Source organism: Xenia sp. Carnegie-2017, unplaced genomic scaffold (assembly GCF_021976095.1).
Source record: "Xenia sp. Carnegie-2017 unplaced genomic scaffold, XeniaSp_v1 HiC_scaffold_16, whole genome shotgun sequence".
Lineage (NCBI taxonomy): Eukaryota > Metazoa > Cnidaria > Anthozoa > Malacalcyonacea > Xeniidae > Xenia > Xenia sp. Carnegie-2017.
In genome coordinates, this window is record NW_025813469.1 from 8,366,704 (window position 1) to 8,387,384 (window position 20,681).

Below are 20,681 nucleotides of genomic sequence, written 5' to 3' on the forward strand. Positions count from 1 at the left end.
GAAAGAACTGCAACTCATTGGGCTAAAGTAAACCTGCCTTTATGTTCCTTAACATTAGGTGAAATGGTGAACTCTCTGAAATCCATGTTGCATCATAATGGTATCGCTGCTATATTCACAATTGGTAAGCTCATTACAATATGTTCAATATTGTGGCAAGTGACGCCCGTTTATTACATAATTGTTGACGTTTTTCATGTAAAATACATTTGTCACATTTATGTTGAACCCATTTTAGCATGAAAAGAATAATAGTAATTTGTAGACCTGTTGCTTATTTAAGTTTTGATGTAGTTAAATAGTGAGTTTTATATGTAGCTACAATATTCACTTGAATGAAACAATATGAAGAGCAGGCGAAACTTGATCATTGATTTAATTAGTTTTTTTTCAAAATAGCTGCAATGTTATTAGGCTTTCATTATGAAATGATTGTGGATATTCTGAGATTTTGTCCCCTGCCCTTTGTATGTGGAACAAACAGACTTGGAAAGACAAAATCTTTAAAAGCCGCACTAAGTCTTGTAGGAAATGGATCAAACTTCTTTTCGGCAGTAAGGGAAAGATTCATCCCTAGGCTATGCAGCAGATCAACTTTGCCTCCCGTGCTCGACGACGTTAAGAGCCCCACAGTTATTGAAATTGTTGCGGTCTCTTTCTACAACAGTGGCAAAGACGGGAAATGTGTTTTCGAGCCAGTTCCTCGAACGATTCCGATGTTCACAGTCAATTGGGACACTTTAAAGGGATTGAACAATGACCCCAGGTACAATTTTTCCGTATTTATGGAAGAGGTTTGCTTTTTATTGCACTAATGTAATTTTACACGTGCTTTCGAGTACATGGAAGGCTTGTCCTAATTCCCTTTCAAGAAGGAGCAAGAAGTCCTCTCAGAATCGAGAATCAACACAACGCAGAATTCCATAACAATACAATAATGGAAAGAGGGTCTAGTGATTTTGGGACCATGGTGGCAATTAGCAGATCTGTCTAATACCTCTGCATAAGGAGAACTAATGAGCTCTGTCAACAATTTAACATTGAAGCACCGAACATCGACGACCGCTGTTTAAGAAATCGTGCACTTTTGGTAGCAAATGCTGAGAAGGTAACTGCCTTATTAACAACATAACACTAAAAATTGACTAATAGCCAATGACCACTTGCACAATTTTAACATAGGTAATACGGCTGGCAAGTATTGATGATCTCTATCCAAGCAATGCCATCGCTTTTTTCAAACAAACAATCCTGCCAGTGTGGATTAAGCGATTCCAGACCAACCAAGTGTCTCATGCAATGCTTCAAACAGAACAGCTAATTATTGTGGACTTTATAATATAAGTCAATAGAGCACAAAATATCTTGCAAAAACGTATGTAATAAATTCATAGCCCATAGACCAAATTCATAAAGTAATTGTGACATTTCTCATTTCTAGTTACTCACTGGGTAAATCCAAAAGTGACATTTAAATCAAGCTCAAGTGGAGTAAGACTTAATGGAGTAGCAGTGGCACTGAAATGGTTTTTTGCCTTGCTAAAAGATCACGGAGTTCTGTTTCCGAATGAAGAAAGAGTGAGACAAAAAATTAAGTCTCTCGACATTGGGGTGGTCAATGGGCGAGGCCAGTATTTCATACCAAATGCAAATGGTGAAAAGTTCAGCAGAGGCTCAAATGGAGTAGAAGCTGCTTCCAAAACTGCGTAATTATACAACAATCTGCATTTGGAAGTCAGAATTAAATTGTTTTTTCGGAAGGTTAGCATTTATAACAACTAGTTTTATACAGATGGAAGCAAGTGCGAGAGGATTACAAATGGAATAGACTGGCTACTCTTTAGTCATGATATGTTAGTTTCAAAGTATTATCATTATCAGCTTAAAATTTATTTGAGAACAGATGCTATTTAAAAAGAAATCTAAAGTGTATATTGACTAAACGTGTGATTGTCATTGAAAAGCCAAATAATAATAGTCATTATTTTTTTAGTCTTCAACATCTTAGATACAAATATCGCAAGAGACAGCTTGGGGTCCACCACCGAAACCAGCATAAATGATTCAAACACAGCGTTTACGTCTGAAATGGAAATTGGTAAACGCAGCAGACCGTAAACATCTGGAACCAGAAGATACAACTCAAACACACCGTCCACATCCGACAATGAAAATGCAAGAACAAACACATCACGTATAGTAAATGCAAACACCACGCAAAACTTACCCTTTAAGTGTGGTGGCACAATACCTGACGGACCTGACACACAATCAACATATGGTGCTGAATCAACAAATTCAGATGACAGTGGCATTAATCTGGAAGGTAAAAATACTGATAGAAACTATTATGCTAAAGGTTCTTCTATTTGTCTCATATCTAAAAATTTTTATCATACTAACATTTTGTTTTTATACTGTCGTATTAGTGGAGCTTGGAGAAGTGGACAGAATGGATGTTTTAAACACAATTAGTGCATCAAACAAAAAGAGATGCAAGCAAATAGGGAGCTAAGGAGACATGTTTAAAACAAAAAAGTTTAAGAACAAAGGTATATAATTAAAAAAGTATTGTGTTTTGTGTAACGTGTTGAGAATGATATGGTTATGAAAAATATAACTTCTCATCGTATAAATGAGCTATCTTGCCATGAGATTACCTAATTGGCTAGCAAAACAAACTATGTGACAGTTTGCCTTCATCATTAGACCAAATAAACACAGCGCCAAAGAGGGAGCTTGATTGACCACTTCCCACCTTCCCCCCCCCTTCCCACTATTTTTTCCCTGAGGTAAAGTTCATTCTAACATTTATATATTTTAGCCTAACGTGATGCAAGGTAAGACACAGTAAGTTTGTCTACAGTAAGTTTAGCCCTACAGGCTCACTTTTGTTGCGCCGTTTTTACCAAACTAGTGAAAGTTATTCGCCCCTTTACTAAATGAATCAAAAAGATTTATTTTCGTGGTTCTGATAAGTTCAATCCATGCTAAAAAAAACTGTATCAATTTGTCTTAGGACTCTTATTCCATGGTCATCGTATATGGGTTTTTGCCCCTATTTGCTCTGCTGATGCCCCCGCAAGATCTAAAAAGTGAAAAATACGAAGGAGTTTAATGGCGTTTGTGGGTGCGATTGGTGTCTCCATGCCGGTATGCTGTGTTTTATTTTTATCATATGCGATTTAAACTGTGACATTTGATTCTAACCAAATCTGAGAGTTTACTCTCAACGACATTTCTCGCATAATCTTCTCTGTCGAGACCCAGAAATGTTTGTCATTTGAGACGGCAAGGAATTTTTCGAGGAAAATTATTTAAGTAACATTTATTCTATGAAATTTTCCAAATACAGATACGGCTTAACTTGTTTCCTTTAGAACTTTCATACAAATCTTGCCCTTTTCAACTCGTTTTGCATTGCGAGAATGAATAAAATTGTGCAAGGTGCACAGGCTCTAATGACTGACACTTCTGCGTCAGTCGTCGATTGAAAACTAGAGTTAAAGCCATATGAGTTATGTGTTTTAATAAACAACTTGCAAGCAGGATTATGCTATGCTTTGTATTCATATTATTTGGATGCGTTTTGCGTTTTAGGAATACAAGTAATGCGTGGTAGAGGGAGCACGAGAGTTTATCCATTTGACGAGGCTCAAAAACAACGCAGCCATCATGAAATGGAATTGTGGGCATTAGAAGCTTTGGAAAAGGAAACTGCAATAATGGGTGTGAAAGGGCCAAGTATGCTTTCAAAGATTAGTCACTTTGACATGGTTAATGTTTTTGTTCTTGACTTTTTACATTGTGCTCTACTTGGAGTGGCACGTCAACTTGTATCTCTTTGGTTTGACAGCAGTAACCACGAAAGCCCATGGTACATTGGACAGCCTTTCAAACAAACAATTTATGACAGTTTAATCAAGAACATCGTTGTTCCAAAAGAAGTACGACGGCTTCCAAGATCTTTAACTACACGCGAACACTGGAAAGGTAATGAATACAAAATGTTTGTTTTGTTTTACTCACTTATAAACATGCAAGGAGTTCTTCCAGCATCGTACCTCAACCATTTTTTCCTGTTTGTGTGGGTCTTCACAAGCTGCTTGGTACAGTGCTGCCACTCATAAGGGAAATCCCCTACAGTAGGGGAATTTAGTGGTTTGTAGGTGGTAGGGGAAACCTATGAGGAAAACTGTCAATTGTAGGGGGATTGTAGGGAGAAAAGAAAATTGTTTAAAAATGAGCCTCATTTTTGCCAAAAATACTCTATTCTTCTTGTGTTGTCACCATTTAGCAAGTGATTGTAACAGAATCTTTCTTTTGGCACAATTTCTGACCATATATGGCAATAGAAGATCAGCAACTTAGCATAAACTCAGTGTGTCATTTGCGCCACTTGCATGTCATTACTTCCTACGCCAAATTACTAACTTTTTCGTCTAGATGTTCTTAGTTTTCAATAAATCTTTTTTTGTATGCATTTTTTCAAAACAGACTAAAAAATTCAATGGTCTGACCCAATGTAGTTATATAATATGGGAATATGCTGCTGTGTAGGGGAAACAAGGAAAATCATCGTAAGGGGTGGTACGGGGAAAATAAAGTTTTGGTAGGTGAAATGTGCATACACATAGTGGTAGCACTGGCTTGGCACTTCTATTTCAAAAAATGACTTGGCAAAAGTTAAAGCTGGACTTGATCTGTTTATTTTGAAGATGGAACAGCTGTATGGTGTTTCCCATTGTACATTTAGTGTTCACCAACTGTCTCACCTGGCTAAGAGTACTGAGATGTGTGGACCACTATGGGCTGTATCAACATTTTTGTTTGAGAGCAACAATGCTACTCTGAAGAATATGATCCAAGGAACACAGTATGTTTCTGGTCAGGATCTATGAAGCGGAAAAACTGCTACGTTAAAGTAACACGTCAAGGTAAATCATTTTTTAATATAATAGCTGGATTGTTTTCTTTGAAAAGATGCAACTGTCACATACAGCATCACGAAGAATGTGTTTGTCCTAAATTGAACGTAATTGCATACACCCTTTTCAACGTTGTAAGAAATCAAATGTACATTGAACATTAATTAAAACATTACGTCTGATTTTATATCAGAGATTATAGAGTCACCAGAGGTAGTTATATTGAACTTAAATGAAATCGTCTCCAAATGTATCAAAGTTGTCCATAAAAAATAAATTTATCTGATTAGTTTGCCTAATTCTGTTGAAATGGAGTAGTCATATTCCTGTCTGTCGGTTATATTTATTAATAGTGCACAAGGTCTATTGTCCCGTAAACAGCACGTAAGCTTTGTAAGTATAAGATAAGCCATGTTAATAGCATATTTCTTGCAATTTTCCTATCCAAATATAATGCATTCCCATAATACAACGCCTTATATTATATAATAAAGATACATATAAAAGAATCTTTATACTATAGTGTTGTTGCAACATGTTGTTTTGCGTGAACAAACCTTGGCAATGGTGTTTAAAACACATTTTTAACAAAATGAGAACATTTGATTACAGTTTAATGCCAACCATGTAACCGTAATTTTTTTATATTAGCTATGTGTCTTTGTAAACAAACTGTATTAATTTCGTTGAAATCTCTCTCTTTTTTCTAAATACGATAGCTTTATCACAATAATTATAACTTTCTTGCAAATGCAAAAAATGTCCACTGTATTTTTCAAAAACTTTAATTTTGTGAACAAACTGTATTAATACTGTTTGAAAACTAGAGTTTTCCTTTAAACACGACAGTGTAGTTTTTTCATATAAACACAAAGTTTTCTCACTGTTTGTTTCAAATGAACTATATTTTTCTCCTTTACACATATAAACAATAGTTGTCTCTTAAACACCATAGTTTGTTATAAAAACTATAATTGTTTCCTAAACGCTTTAGTTTCCCACATAAACTATAGTTTTCTAGTATACACAGTAGTTGTTCCTTCTATAAACTGTAGTTGTCTCAAAAACGCCACAGTTTTCTTATAATAACTATAGTTGTCTTCTAAACACTATAGTTTTCCCAGATAAACTTTACTTTTCCTTGATAAACTACAGTTTTCTCCTAAACACAATAGTTTATTCCTCTTATAAACTATGGTTTTCTCCTAAACGCTATAGTTTTCTTATAAAAAATGTAGTTTTCTCCAAAAAAACTATAGTTTTTAGCTAAAAACTATAGTTTTTTTTGTAAGGGCTTAGAGTCTGTCAGTCATTTTTTTACGCTGTAATTGATGAGTTTGTGCCTTCACCAGCATTTTCATCTATTGTTAAGCATGTGTTAATAGTACAAGTATAATAGTAAAGTTACAAAAAATCGTACAGAATAGTTAAAACTTGTGAAAAAATTTTCTCAGGGTAACATGAATGATTTTAATTTGTTTGTTAGTACTTGCGCCTCATCCCTTGGTAAAGGCGTCCGTATAAAATACGTGGTCAATCTTGCCATGATTCAGATATTTTTCTGACTCATATGCATTATTAATCCACCAAGATAGGTCCTCCAGCGCCGAAGGGGAGAGTTTCAATTTCACATCAAAGTAACCCCTGTTAGACTTAAGAGCTGTTGTTTTGTCCCTATCAAGATCACGATAAAACAGTGGGCAATATTCAACGCCAGGAAAACAAGCTACCATCATACCAGTAACTTGGCCACTGCCCGTATGCTAGGAGAGTCAGATTTTAGCACCCCCCTGGCAACCTCGCATAATTTGTTGTGTTTCTCTATGGATATAGAGATAGTCATATCTATTGAATTTAACACAAACCCTAAATGTTGTAAAATCTGTGTGGGTTCCGTATCAGATTAAACATTACGGGGTAGGAATCCTAACTTTTGAAACAATTGTAGAGTCTAACGTACGTTTTGCTTGCATTCTGAATAGGAGTAGCCCATTAAAAAAGAATCATCAATGTTGCAGCTAGAAATGTTCCCAAGCTCCCTCAGCTTAGAATATACAGGCTAGAGTATCTTTGTAAATAAACATGGAGCGGAAGATAATCCTTGAGCAAAGCATGTGAATTGGTACAGACTACCTTTCCACATAAATTTTAAGTATTTTTGATGCTCCATGTGTGTTGGTATTGAGTAAGAGGCATCTCTAAGGTGAACGGATGCCATGTAGTACCCAGGTCGCATGAGCTGAGTACAAGTATGGATAGATTCCATTTTTTAGTGGTGATATGTTTTAAATGTGTTGAGCTCTTTTAGGTTTAATATCATTTTAAAAGATCCATCTTTCTTTGCTCTAAGAAAGATATTGGAGATAAACTCGCCCTGTCCATGCATGCTTGTAACAATGATACCTTTCTCTAGAAATTTTGTAAATTGACGATCGGCAAAATGCATGTAGGATAGTAGAAATTTTCCAGTGGACAAAGTGCAGGTAGGATATTAGAAATTTTAGTTGGCAATGGTTGGTCTGTTAGATCATTCTCAATCATTTCGTGAATCAGCTCATCTACCAAAACATCGCTTTGGTTTGCTAAAGCTGTATCTCTAGCTGCAACTACAGCAGCAGCCCTGTTGGTTGAGTGTTCGTCATCAGTTACACCTTCAGGCATATCATCACCATCGTTCATTTGCCGGTCAGCAACATAAGCCTGCTTGAGCTCTTTTACTACAGGAGCAAAAGTACTCATCAAGACAGTAAGTTGATCGACTTTCCTGTTAAGGTCATGCATCCAGAGCAGTTCTCCTGTCATTTCCTTCTTGGCTTCAGCAGGAGATTGCTCTTCTTGGCTTTAGCAGGGTGTTTGTACCCTGCCCCACCAGACTTGCTCATTTTCCCTTGTAGACAAAACCGTTTCTGCTCCGGTTCATCGTCTACATTCACGTCTCCTAATAAGCCTGACAGCGTCGGATTGGGATGGTTATGCAAGAGCGTCAAGTCGTCTGCTTGCTCAATAGCTTCACTAACTTGTGCCATTTGTTGTTGAATAAGTTATCTAACCACAGAAAAAGAGTTTGCCGCGCAAACTCAGTGGTTATGTAGGTGTTTTGTCCTGTATTGTTTGCTAAAACTTTTTTGTCGTTCTATCAGCAGGATAGCAAATTATTTTATGGACTATTCGTATATAACCAAAAACGCCATATGTAATGGCGGTGAGCAAGGTAGAGAATGATTAATGTGCGCATGCGTAGTATTTCGTGGGATCTCTGCTGTAGACGCTAATAGAATCGAGGTTTATAAAGTGCCCAAATTTCAATGCTTTAGAATTTTACGTTTTTTAAGTCCGTGATGCTTTAAAAAATATTAAGTTTGATGAAGCACGTCGTGGATGAACGAAGTCAAACGACACGGACAGAGTAAGAAATTCATGCGATAAATAAGGAAGAAAACTTATCAATACTTTTCTCACAAAACATGCTAGTGCTCAATGGTCACCACAAGGAGGTTCTCAATCCTCACCACGAAAAATGTCTGAAGAAAACCAGTTAAAAAATGTACCTAGGCAATACTACAGCGGCCATGTTAGCTCTTAACTCCACCACAATGGCGGACAGAAAAGCTGTGACGTCACGTGCAAACACTATACATTCTGAAATAGACCAATGGCATACCAAAAGCATAATCAAAAAAACGTCAAAATAACCAAACGAGATTCTTTTAAATATACTAGACTAAAAAATGACGGCACATTCAGAATTATACTAAATCTTACAAAATTTAATCAGTGTTTATCATATCTTCATTTTAGAATAGATTCCTCGAGTGCATAATCAAGCTAGTTGACAAAAATTGTTTTGTGGTGAGCGACGATCTCATAAATGCATCTTATTCCATACCTTAAATACTTGAAGTTTTATTGTAAAGACAGACTCTATCAATTTACTTCCCTACGCCCCCACCCTCATGCAACGTCAGTGGCCGAATTTAGTCTACTCTGATCTCAACATATGTTCTATGCTTTTCCACTCTTCAGTATTATAGGAAACGTACCGAAGAAAATAAAAGAAAAAAAAGCGAGAGGTGTGTACGCGTGTTCTTCCAAATTGGTTAACGCAAGCGTGGTACCCAAAAGCTCTAGCAATGATGGAAATGCCACCAATACACCTAAAGACATCGATGACACTATTAAAACTCCCCAGTCATCCGGAGGAGATTCGTCGACTTTACAAGAAAATCACTTATGATCCCCATTTTATCCGGGAAAATCTAACAAACCAAAATCTGTCAAATGCAGCGAAAGAAATTCCCTTGACATCATGGCGTAAATTTACAACAAAACAACATAAGTCATATTTGTTTCGTTGCGAAGAATTTTTTCATCAGCAAAAACTTCCACCTTATGAGTCATGTACGGCAAAAGCCATTAAATTTCTTAACGAACTTATTCATTTATGGCTGGGGTACAGTGCTGTTAACATTATCTTTGGTGATCATTCCAAACGCTGGAATCTCATTCGGTAAAGATCCTTTGGTGTGCAGATTTCTAAAGGGAGTATTTGAACTTAAATTTTGTTCACCAAAATACTCTAAAAAATGGGATGTGAAGAAAGTTCTAAATTACTTAACATTGATCTTAACATTGAATTTCATTCCGTCGACCAAATTAAACTTAAAAACCTCACAATGAACTTAGCCACATTACTTATTTATTGACGGGAAAGTGATGTCAAACCATCCACCGAATTTATGCGAATTTTAATCAGTCAACTTATGATGGATGTGTTATTACCATCAATCATGTACTTAAGCAAACTAAGGCAGGGAAACACCAAGCCCCTCTGCACCTACGACCTTACCCGGATGACAAGAGACTTTGCGTCATAAGTTATCTTCAAGAATAAGTTAAATGCACAACTATTTTGTGGAAAGAAAAAACCCAACTGCTTATAAGTTTTAACAAACCATATAGGGTAGTAACCAAAGATACTGTTGCTCGTGGGGTAAAAGCTACTCTCTAACTATCCAGAATTGACACAGAAGAATTTTCTTGCCACAGCAATTGTTCTGTTTCAACTTATTGTGCAGCAGACTTAAATTTATCTAACATCATGCAATCAGCAGGATTGTCCAAGTCTGGTACATTCGCGAAGTTTTATGAGAAACACAAGTTGGTGGTGATTTCAGTTCAGTTATCCTGAATAGCACTGGTAAATGATATAGACTGTTAAATTTTGCAAAAAAAGATTTATATTTTTATTGTTCAATTTGATTTATACGCACATAGTAAACAGCAACAGAACTTTGAAATGTCTTTTGACTCCGTAGTGACTTGACTGATGATCTAGTAGAATTCTAAAATTAAACACGACTTACCTGCAAGTTGCAGTTTTTGATTGGAATTCTACTAGTCATCAGTCGGGAACGAAGAAGTCACATGCCCATATATATTATTCACACCCTTCTTCACACTCTCCGTTCTTCTTTACTTGAAACTGTTCACGTGAAAAACTGATCAGTTAAGTACGTGCGCGCTTCTCATGTGATTCCGTCGTTCTCAACCATTGAACTAATAAAATACAGGGAACGCTACCTGTAATAGAAATGTTTAATAAATTCTTTAAACAAGTTTTTATACCCAGACACGCTAGATTACACTCAGATATGCCTGTGTAGTCAATCAATTTTCAGAATCTTGAAACACTACACACGCGTGTCTGGGTGTAAGATTTGGCTTCAATTATTTGCTTTAGGTAGCGTTCCATGTATTTTAGTTCAATGTTCCCGACTGATGACTTGTAGGATCCCAATCAAAATTCAACTTACAGAAAAGTCTCGTTTAATTTTAGAACTTTGAGAACAAGATCTTAAGGATGTTCCGCAAAGAGATATATACGTGCTACATTGTGGGTCGGGAATCGTCATTTGTGTGTAGTAATACCGTAGGTTATACCTTCGTATTTAATTCATAATCGTTGGGCACTTATAAATGGGTATTTTTATTTGTTCATTCAAGCTGCCAAAAAAATTCAAAGCAAAATTAGCTATGAGAGTATGAAGTTTACAATTTGACTCACGCATTCTCAATGGGAGCAATTATTCTTTTTTGGTTGGCTTCCAAACATTACTGATTTATGATGTTATGATTGATGACTATAATAATATGCAGATCACATTATAAAGTTGAAACCACACAATAGGTAAACTTATTTTGTGCTGAAACCATACAACTTCCGTACGAATATAGGTTGATAAAAGCTTGTACTGAATACTGCACGGTTTTCATGAAATTATGAACGTCTTCATCAATTTCTTGTTTTTCATATTGCTGTAATATAGTTTCTTAAAGCCACTTACAATAAAGGAGCATTTATCCATTCTTTGCATTTAAACCTGAAATTCTGACCTATGATGTCATAAGTGATGAATAATATACAGATCACAACAAGTCGTTCATTATTAAACCATACAACTTCCGCTCAAAAATAAATTTAATTATTTTATATACTGAGTACTGCTTTTCACGAAATGATAAACGTCTTGATCAAATTAATGTTTCTAAAATGCTCGAATGGAATCTTCTACTGTGAATTAACCAAAAAAAGCTATTTATTATGAATATATGGTGAGAAAATGCACCAGTTTCGACAATATTAGTTTTGATGGCCAAAATTACAAAGCCACTATCATGTTTCAGAGATCATGTTTCACGTATTTTGTTTCACAGACAAAAGAAAGAGCGAGACCAATTTTTTGGCTTTGACGCCTCACGTTTTTTTCATCGTAGTGATTTTCCTTTCTGTTACAAAGTAAAGAAGAAAAGAAGCCAGTGATTGGTAAATGTTTTGATGCCGCGGATATCCATCGCTTAAAAAAAGAAAAGAAATAAGCAAAGGTTCGTTAAATTGTTCTTTATTGTCTGGATATAATATGTGCGTCATTATAAACATAGAATCTTACAGCCATACTAAAGATCATGCAACACGAAAAGATTCAGACAAACGTAATGTTTAAAGAAACTAGCAAAAGATAATTTTAGCCATAATTGTGATATAAAGTTGTCTTTGATGAGACAATGCCAAAATTCCAAAGCCATCATCAGAGAATTTATTCATAATAATATCAGTGCCTAAATACTTCCACAGATTTCATCACCGCAAATACTCGTTTTTCATTGATGCATTTGTACACATTCAATTTCCTTTTTTAATAATATAAAAATTGCATCATATTTATCGTTAAATCGAAGTTTTATTGTTATTCGATGGGTTATTAGATAGGGAAATCACGGCGTTATGTGAGAGTAATGCGGACGCAGGTAGAGATCAGTTTTCAACGCTGTTTGTGATTTCAACAGCATTCAGTCATCAAAAAAATGGGCGAGCGCAATGTACACTTAAAGTGACTCTTCCACCAAACATTTTTTAGCAATATAACATCTGTCTATGATTTTAAGCCTCTTTGAGAAAAAAATTTGAATTTGGTCAAATCGTTTCTTTTTGTAAAGCGTTAAATTCCCTAAAATTGTATATTTTTGTGAACCATGTGAACCGTAATAATGAGGAGGCTGAAACTAGCTAAATTTCCGACGTCATCCAAGGTACTCCGTGTTACACGGGTTGTGTATTGACTATATTCAATAGCTATCAAGTCACTACTGCTGAAGCATAGCTAAAGTCTATAAGCGTCTAAAAGCCTTGCCTTTGCAGAAAATGGTAAATAGTTGCATTGCAGCCATTTGTACGAATAAATCAAGCTTTAGCTTTCGTATGAGTCTTTACAGTATGCCCTGTAATTTTAAAAAGCCCGAGGCTAAGCGAAGACGAAATATATGGGTTTTAAACCAAAGCGCATATTTGAGCCTTTTCAGTGCTTCAACCCTTTGTTCAGCTCACTTAAAACCAAAGGATTTGGGGCGTCAGCTCAGTAGTTTTAAGAATCAAAAGAACGCTAATTTTCCAGGGATTAAAAAAGATGAGATTGGAATTAGTGTCTTTCCGACCATCCATATGTTGGAGTCAAAATCCGAATCATTATTGCTCAAGATTCATTGCCTTCCGAGTTTTCTATACAGTATCCTGGTATAAGGTTTTTGTCAGAATTATCTGACACAACATTATATTCTGTTTCTGATTCCGATTCATTGCTTTCTTCGCAAGGGGCAATACTTCGGAATGAGCACTTTGATTTAATGTATGCTCCCGAGTGAAATAGTGAGTTTTGTTTTCCGAGAGAAACATTGATGAGACTCGTGGGAAAATTTGCATGAGACTCCTCAAAATTCATTTACTAATATTTAATTTCACACAATCTGTACGAAGGCCTGGTTCACTGTTCTGAAACTTCACTCGAATGAGGGGACTGTATTTTGACAATTGTTTTTAACATTTCGATAAGATATTTACAGTGGCTGTGCACGATTTTTACAAGACGGAGTTCCAAACGTTGGTATTTCACGATACGGAATATTTGAACTGATAGAGTTAAGATTACGGACAACGGATTACGTTTTCGTACTTTATTGGGTTCTGCAATACGTTTGCTAAAGTACCAAATTTGTACGACCAATTCATTCACGAATTAGATCAACTTTTTTCCATCGATAAATTTTTTAAAAGTTCGTGTGGATGTTTATTATAACAAAAAAGATAGCATACGCATAATAGAACAAGTCTTTGAGTTCTAAGTAAACAAACTATCTGATTAAACTCCGTATCATCTCCGTATCTCTTACTAAACGTTCTCCATTATCTTGTATAGTTTGCGGTCTCATTCTTTCAGGCCTTAAGACTTGTACTTCTCTCAATTATACTCAATTTTGATTTCTTGTAACTTGAGTCAAATTAAGCATTATATTCAAATGATACTTGTATTTTTCTTATTGTTGTTTGCAAAGCGCAAATAGAGAGTTTTAGTTTAGCGTTTACGGCAAACGGCAATTCTAAATTATCCGTTTGCCATTGAGGTTTGTTTCTTTGAAAAAGTAGAATTTAATACGTAGTTTTGCATTTGTTATTTAAGATTTGCATTGTCAGGAGCTGTATTTCCTATTTTATTAACACTCTGTTGATAGCTTAATAGGCATATTCATGATTTATACTCACTTAAAATAATTACTATGCTTCACAAAAGTCACTTTGTTGTAATAGAAATACACTAAAATGCATGCAGTACTTTATCTACAACAAAAAGGGCCTCCTGCCTTAAAACCTGAACTGCTAACCGCAACGTAAACGGCAAAGCCGTCATCACGCCTCGACGAAAATTTGAGTTCTTATAATTTTTAATTTTTCGCATCCAAAATAATTCGCTAGCCAATCAGATTTTTTAGCGGTTTTTGATTTTTGCATGCACGTTTGTCTGCCGTACTCAGTTTTTAAAATGGTGGACGTAAAGGAGTTTTTTGCTTGGGAAATGATGGAATTTCCATATCATCTTACAAATATACTTTACAGAAACTCAAGTTTTAGAAAGCAAGTTCTTGGACAAAATACGAAAAAAACGATACTCATGGAAGTATATTATATGTCGTGAATACTAAGCTCTCGCACTAACAGATGAAATTCTCCTTTTCATCACCGTTACAACATACAAACGACATACAAAAAACCATTCCCAGCTAGCAAAATCACGTTGTCTCAACGTTGTACCAACGTTCGTTGAACGTTAACTCAACGTCGGGGACCAACGTTGAGTGAACGTTTTTTGGTGAACTCGTAGGAACGTGGGGGCGACGTTAGGATGAACGTTGGGATGTAACGTATTTTCAACCAAAACCCGACGTTTATACAACGTTCCTACACCGTTATCCGAGGTTCATACAACGTTTACCTGACGTTTATCCGACGTTCATTTAACATACAATTAATGATGCATTATTTGTGAAATCATAAAACAGCCTTTCCAATGATATGAACTAAAGTTTTATTTCCATATAATCAACTTTTAACTCATCGATTTGAACTAAAGTTTTATTTCCATATAATCAACTTTTAACTCATCGATTTTGCTGTTTTAATATACATATTTACAAAAATGCTAATTAAGCCGATTCCAATAAGTTGCATTTTCGGACCTGCAAGAAAATAACATATATGATTATTAGAAAATGGTAGTCTATATATCATTTTTATATGTCTTACCAACTACAACAACATTGCCATATTTGTCTCTAAAAGATGCCATTTAAATGGAAAACTGAATCGTCTGCTGTATGTATATCTTCTTCATTTAATTTATATAAACATATAGATCAAAGCATTTTTTAGGTTTATTCACTTAAAAGCAATCGAATAAATCCACTTATATAAATGCCACTACGTACGTATGTCGGATATAATAAATTATCTCGCGTTACAACGTCATCTCATACGCAAGAAAAACAAAACAAGTGAACAAAACTTTAATCGTTGCGGCACCTTTTTCACATTTAACCAGCACTTGCTTGTTTATAGAAAGAATAAAACAATTATTGAATTGGGTTTTCACGTAATATAAAAAATTATCAAGGCATCAATGTGTTCTTTCTGCCTCAGCGTTGGTTGATTGAACAAGCCTTGGCCTTCATAAATCTTAATTCATATACTATTTCATTCAATAATTGTTTAATATCACGCAAAGCAAATTGTATATAATAAATCTAATCATGAAGTTTGAGTTAAAATTTTAAAACTTGCACATATCTAATACCTGCACTAAAATGAACGTTTTTAAAGGTACGCATTATGTATATGTGTCCATTCCATTTTGCTTTACTTATAATTGAAAGGCAATGAAAGACACATGCTCACTTACTTTAAGTGCACATGCCAATAATGTTATTGTGTATTTTTTTCAACTTACACAGACAAGAAAAAACATATATGCTAACTATGAGATTACGGAGTAAAATAAATTGGTTCTCCCTGTCTAAGTTGAGAAAATGAAACAAAGAAAAATTGGCATCTATATACTTTACCCAGCAATCTATGATGATAATGACATGTTACCTTAAATCTGGAACCACCTTGCTTGCGTTGAGTATATTTTAAAAATTCGGCAATTTGCTCTTCAAAGTTGGCCTCGCTGCATCGTTGATGATCTCTGAGGCAGGCTTCTAACAAGTGAAACGAAAAAGAAAAGACATAGTCTAAATAAATTGCATAGATAAAACACTAAATCATTTTCGTAAGCTGAATGATAAATAACATTCATTATAGTGACATATGCAAAACAGTTTGATGTATTAGCTTTTAAAACTTGCAACAATATTCCTTATGACAAGGAGCAACATAAATGGCTGTTTTTCCGATTCATGAACGAGAAAAAAGAGACAAAACATAGTACTGTTGCAGCTATCATTATCGTCTAATTGTTCTTACTTGTTATAACTTTGCAGAGGGCAAGGTGCTGAAATGGTCGCTTTGACTTTCTGCCTTTTAAACTGAATTGGAACCATAGATTATTTCTTCCTAGCTTTGTCATAATTCTTCTAACACTGTTTGATCAGGTGTTTGCGCACAGTGCTACCAAAAACTGCAGCTAGTAAAGAGAGTAAAAGATAAATTATATAGAAAAGTTAAATTTAGACATATATATAAAAAAAACCATTTTGATCTCAAGTTGCAAAACAAAACCATCCAAAAAGATCAGTTTCTTCGTTAAAATTTTTCAGCCCAAATAAAACGACACACTCCTAAGAGCCGTTAGAAGTATTGTAAAGTATTTGAATTAATCAGAACACGACAATGCTCTCACGAAAAACACGATGCTATATTCATATAGTTTAATCAGATAATCTGACCCCTAACGTCACGAAAACCGTCAGTAAAATTACGTTTCAGACTTTGACATGCATGTTTTCAAGCTTCAAACACAAATGGTAAAATAAAGGTCTTTTTTAATGGTAAAAAAATGGTAACAAATGGTCCTCAAATTCTTCAACCGAATCTAAAAGATTAGGTACAACATCTTCCAAAATTTTGTTCTTGTCTATACCTTTTGTAGCGCTTAACAGAGCACGCAATATTGACAGCGCTTCTTGCTTATCAATTAATGTTTCCAGTTTGGTGAGAGATTTTTTACATGCATGTCTCTGTCAAAAAATTGTCCACTTGTACAAGGATTATAATTGCACTTATACCTTTTTCTGCAAGGGAGATTAGCTCGCTGTACACCGGCAAATCTAAAAAGCAAAATCACTCATTAGATTTAAATGCAACGTAGCAATATGTGAAAAACTGCACTCCTTTGAATAAAGCAACGGCCTATTGCATTGAAACTACAGTACTTACTTCTAGAATTTGTAGATAAGATTTCATTGACGGCTTTTATCATATTACTTTCAGAAGAGTCCAATAAATGCTTATTGTTCATACAAAAAGATGTGTAACGTGGTGCAGGAGGTAACTGAGGGGCTCTGTGTTGAATTACGGATTCATCACTGTCATCATCGTCTAATGAGAAAAAATACCCAATCATCGCATAACAATGTTTATTGAGTACTCAAGCTATACTAAAAATACTAAAATGTGCTTAATTTATTGCTTGCCAAAGATGCAATATTTAGGTAGCTACGGAAATACATTCAGTCTTAATTCTATCTTTTCTCATCTTAAGTAAGAAGACGTAGCCAAATTCAAAGAACTTATTGTGTTTCGCACACAAGATCCTTCATTGACTACAGCCATATACGCACGTAGGTAGTTATAACAGTAGAAATAAAACACTTTTCTGTGTTACTGTGTACGTAAGTTGTTGTGATCGGAGAGAAATATCTAGAATACTATATAACCTACTTTCTATGTCACTGTAATCTGGAAATTTTCCATACTCCTTTGAGACGAGGACGTTTTCGTGGCTTGTCGTTGATTGACTCATCATCTGATTCAATGTTTGAAGTGGCAATGGCTCTTCTAGCGAACTTTTGGGCACTTTTAAAGTTGTCTAAGTAAAAGAAAGGTTTAAATTTAGAAAACAGAGCATCAAATCGTTTATAGCACTTTTGAGGCTTCAGTACACAAATATGAAACAGCTGGCAGCGAGTTTATAGAAAATTCTGAAAATAAAAAATTTCTACACCAGGCATAGCAATGATTATTTACAATCAAAATGGAAATAACTGGAAATCCAAAACAAATGTAACCTAAATGAAAAATTCCTACTATAATCAAAAGACATCATATTAACCTGCAAATGTGAACATTCTGACTTTATGTTTTTTCCAACCATTTTTGTCTGTCAATTCCAGCTTCTTTATCCTAGCTGAGACGTTTGTCCTCGACCAATAGCAACACAAAACCTAAAGTGTAATTAAATGAAAGTTAGTTGCATTGACCTGTACGTATAAACTCAGGAAGATCTTTAAGATATGCATATTACATTCTATGGGAGTCCATTGTCCTTTACAGATTATAGCATGTGCTTGTGACTTATATCAATCTTCCAACGTAGATATGCATAGCACATACTTGCAGTAACGAGCACATAAATAAAAATGAATGATTGAACAATATTGCATAAAAACAATAACGCAAAGCAAACCCTACACCATCACATGCTTTAATCCAACTTTTGGGAACAACTTCAACTGACATCTCATCAAGGAAATCTACAACTGCATATGTATCAGTAGACATCTAAAGCAAATAAAAATACAATTTCAGATTGGCAGAGTTCGAAATCATAGCTCATTTGAAATTCCCCTCTTTCTGGCCTGCAATACTGTTTCTCAGGTACATACCAGTACTCATTTCCTATTTACATTCAAATAAACATGCATCAGGCCAAATCAATGAATTTGGTTTAGTACTTTAATGGACTGCAAAATGTAAAGCCAAGGCAATAATTGGACAAACGATACTTACACTAGTATTATAAAGTAACCATGCATTGTTATGAATGAACATTCAATTACCTCTTAGTAAAATTATATCACTGTTTGAAAACTGCTGTGATTTTCAATAGAAACTACAACTATTTTAAGGTTTAGGGCTACGTGATTCTATATCAAAAACATTTTGTAAATCACATAATCACATAACCCCATGTTAAACAATATTAATCATCATCAGAGACGTATTTATTATAAAAAGGTTTGAGTTTAATGTTACAAAAAAAACAAAAAAACTAGCAAATTTTTTGTCGAAACAATTGAAAATTAAGGCTTGAAAATTAATGAATTATGAAAATATATTTGTTAAATGTCCAAATAAATATGCAAATAACCCGCAGGCTTTTCTGAATTTTGGCGATAAATAATTGGTCTTATCACTAAAGATCAAAAAAATTGGCCTTTCTTAGGGGCCGATTACATGGACCGAGTTGTCCCGGCAAGGTGAGTTGTCTCGGGTATCCGGGTTAGCTTTTTTCAAGCGATTACATGGACTGAGTTGTCCCGGCAGGGTTAGTTCTCTAGGGTACTCGGGCTCCTGGCTCTGGGAGAGACTTCGAATTTTTTGCGAGAAAATATGGCGAACATTTTGTAAACAATGAATTTTTCGCATCACTCCATTCTTGTTTCCTGTCTACTTTTTCAATTTTATTGTTTCATTTACTTATGGGCAGCATACAAGCAATACGTTCACAAAGTTTCTTATAGTTACTATGCCACAAAAAAATCAGTTGCTGAGAAAAAAGCACGATACATAAGAGCTAGAAAACTTAGTCGGAAAAAGCGAGCTATATGGACCAAAAAAGGAAGAACTGACTTATGGTGGAAGAATATGTTTGATGGAGTTACCCCAGATAATGAGTGGAAGCGAAACTTTAGAATGTCGAAAGAGCGATTTTTTCAATTGTGCGAGGAGTTGCGACCTTACATTTCTAAAGGAATAAACACTCCAAATTATAGGTCTCTCTCTCGTGAAAAAAACTCGCTATCACTTTATATTACCTAAAAGACACTGGTTCTATTTGGATGACGGCGAATGCCTTTGGTGTTCATCAATGTACAGTTTCTAAAATCGTTTTAGCTATTTGCAATGCAATTTGTATACATCTTTGTCCAATATATCTGCACCTTCCACAAACGGCAGTGGAAATGAGCAAAAAAGTGGCTGAGTTTCAAACAATGTTTGGCATGACTCAGACATTTGGCTGCATTGATGATACACACATTCCCATTCAAAGACCGTTGGCTGATTCTCAAGATTACTTCAATTATAAACAGTTTTTCTCCATTAATGTTCAAGCTGTTTGTGATTCAAATGGCTTATTCATGGATGTTGACTGCAGGTGGCCTGGCAGCGTCCATGATGCGAAAGTATTTTCAAACTCATTCATAAATAATGAACTAAAATTGGGAAGATTACCACAAACCTTCACTCATGTTTTACCTGGTCATGACAAGATAACTAACTACCTCATAGGTGACCTGGCATATCCTTTAACACCCAACTGCATTAAAGAATACCAATCATGCTTAAGCAATGATGAGGTAGTTTTTAACAACATGCTAAGAGCCGCAAGAAACCCAGTAGAATGTGCATTTGGCCGCCTAAAGGCCAGATGGTGAATTTTGACAAGAAAAATAAACCTTAAACTGGATGATGCAGTACCAAAAGTTATTTTAGCTTGTTTTGTTCTCCATAATTTTTGTGAGATGCACAATAGAGACATGGATGAGGAGATTGTCCAAGATCAAATAGCTAGGAACAGAGATGAAGAAATAGCTCACAAAAACAGCCCAGATCCAGTGTACTCAAGTACCACCAGGGAAGGAGAACTAGTCAAAGACACACTAAAACAATATATTAATGCACATTTGCCTTACTAGTCTTTTTAATAT

At 35.1% G+C, this 20,681-nt stretch overlaps 1 protein-coding gene and 3 long non-coding RNA genes across 7 annotated transcripts; 3 read left to right on the plus strand and 1 right to left on the minus strand.

Moving 5' to 3' along the window:
• Positions 1-3,024: 3,024 nt before the first annotated feature.
• Positions 3,025-5,227, plus strand: LOC124436371. Of its 2 annotated transcripts, none has more exons than XR_006945338.1 (4): positions 3,025-3,153; positions 3,601-3,776; positions 3,857-3,993; positions 4,757-5,227. It is a non-coding gene; the product is annotated as an uncharacterized LOC124436371 (long non-coding RNA). The 2 variants fall into 2 exon arrangements; XR_006945337.1 differs by having other exon boundaries at positions 3,601-3,744.
• Positions 5,228-11,614: 6,387 nt separating this feature from the next.
• Positions 11,615-17,697, plus strand: LOC124436372. The gene is made up of 2 exons (XR_006945339.1): positions 11,615-11,810; positions 17,242-17,697. It is a non-coding gene; the product is annotated as an uncharacterized LOC124436372 (long non-coding RNA).
• Positions 17,698-17,749: 52 nt separating this feature from the next.
• LOC124436370 lies at positions 17,750-18,470 on the minus strand. Of its 3 annotated transcripts, none has more exons than XR_006945335.1 (3): positions 18,275-18,470; positions 18,083-18,194; positions 17,750-17,839 (listed from the first exon to the last, which is right to left on the minus strand). It is a non-coding gene; the product is annotated as an uncharacterized LOC124436370 (long non-coding RNA). The 3 variants fall into 3 exon arrangements; XR_006945336.1 differs by having other exon boundaries at positions 18,442-18,464; XR_006945334.1 differs by lacking the exon at positions 18,275-18,470 and having other exon boundaries at positions 18,083-18,261.
• A 1,464-nt stretch (positions 18,471-19,934) lies between these two features.
• LOC124435974 (putative nuclease HARBI1) lies at positions 19,935-20,408 on the plus strand. Its single transcript, XM_046985905.1, has one exon. It carries the CDS (start codon positions 19,935-19,937, stop codon positions 20,406-20,408), a length of 474 nt encoding a protein of 157 aa, XP_046841861.1.
• The last annotated feature ends 273 nt before the right edge of the window (positions 20,409-20,681 follow it).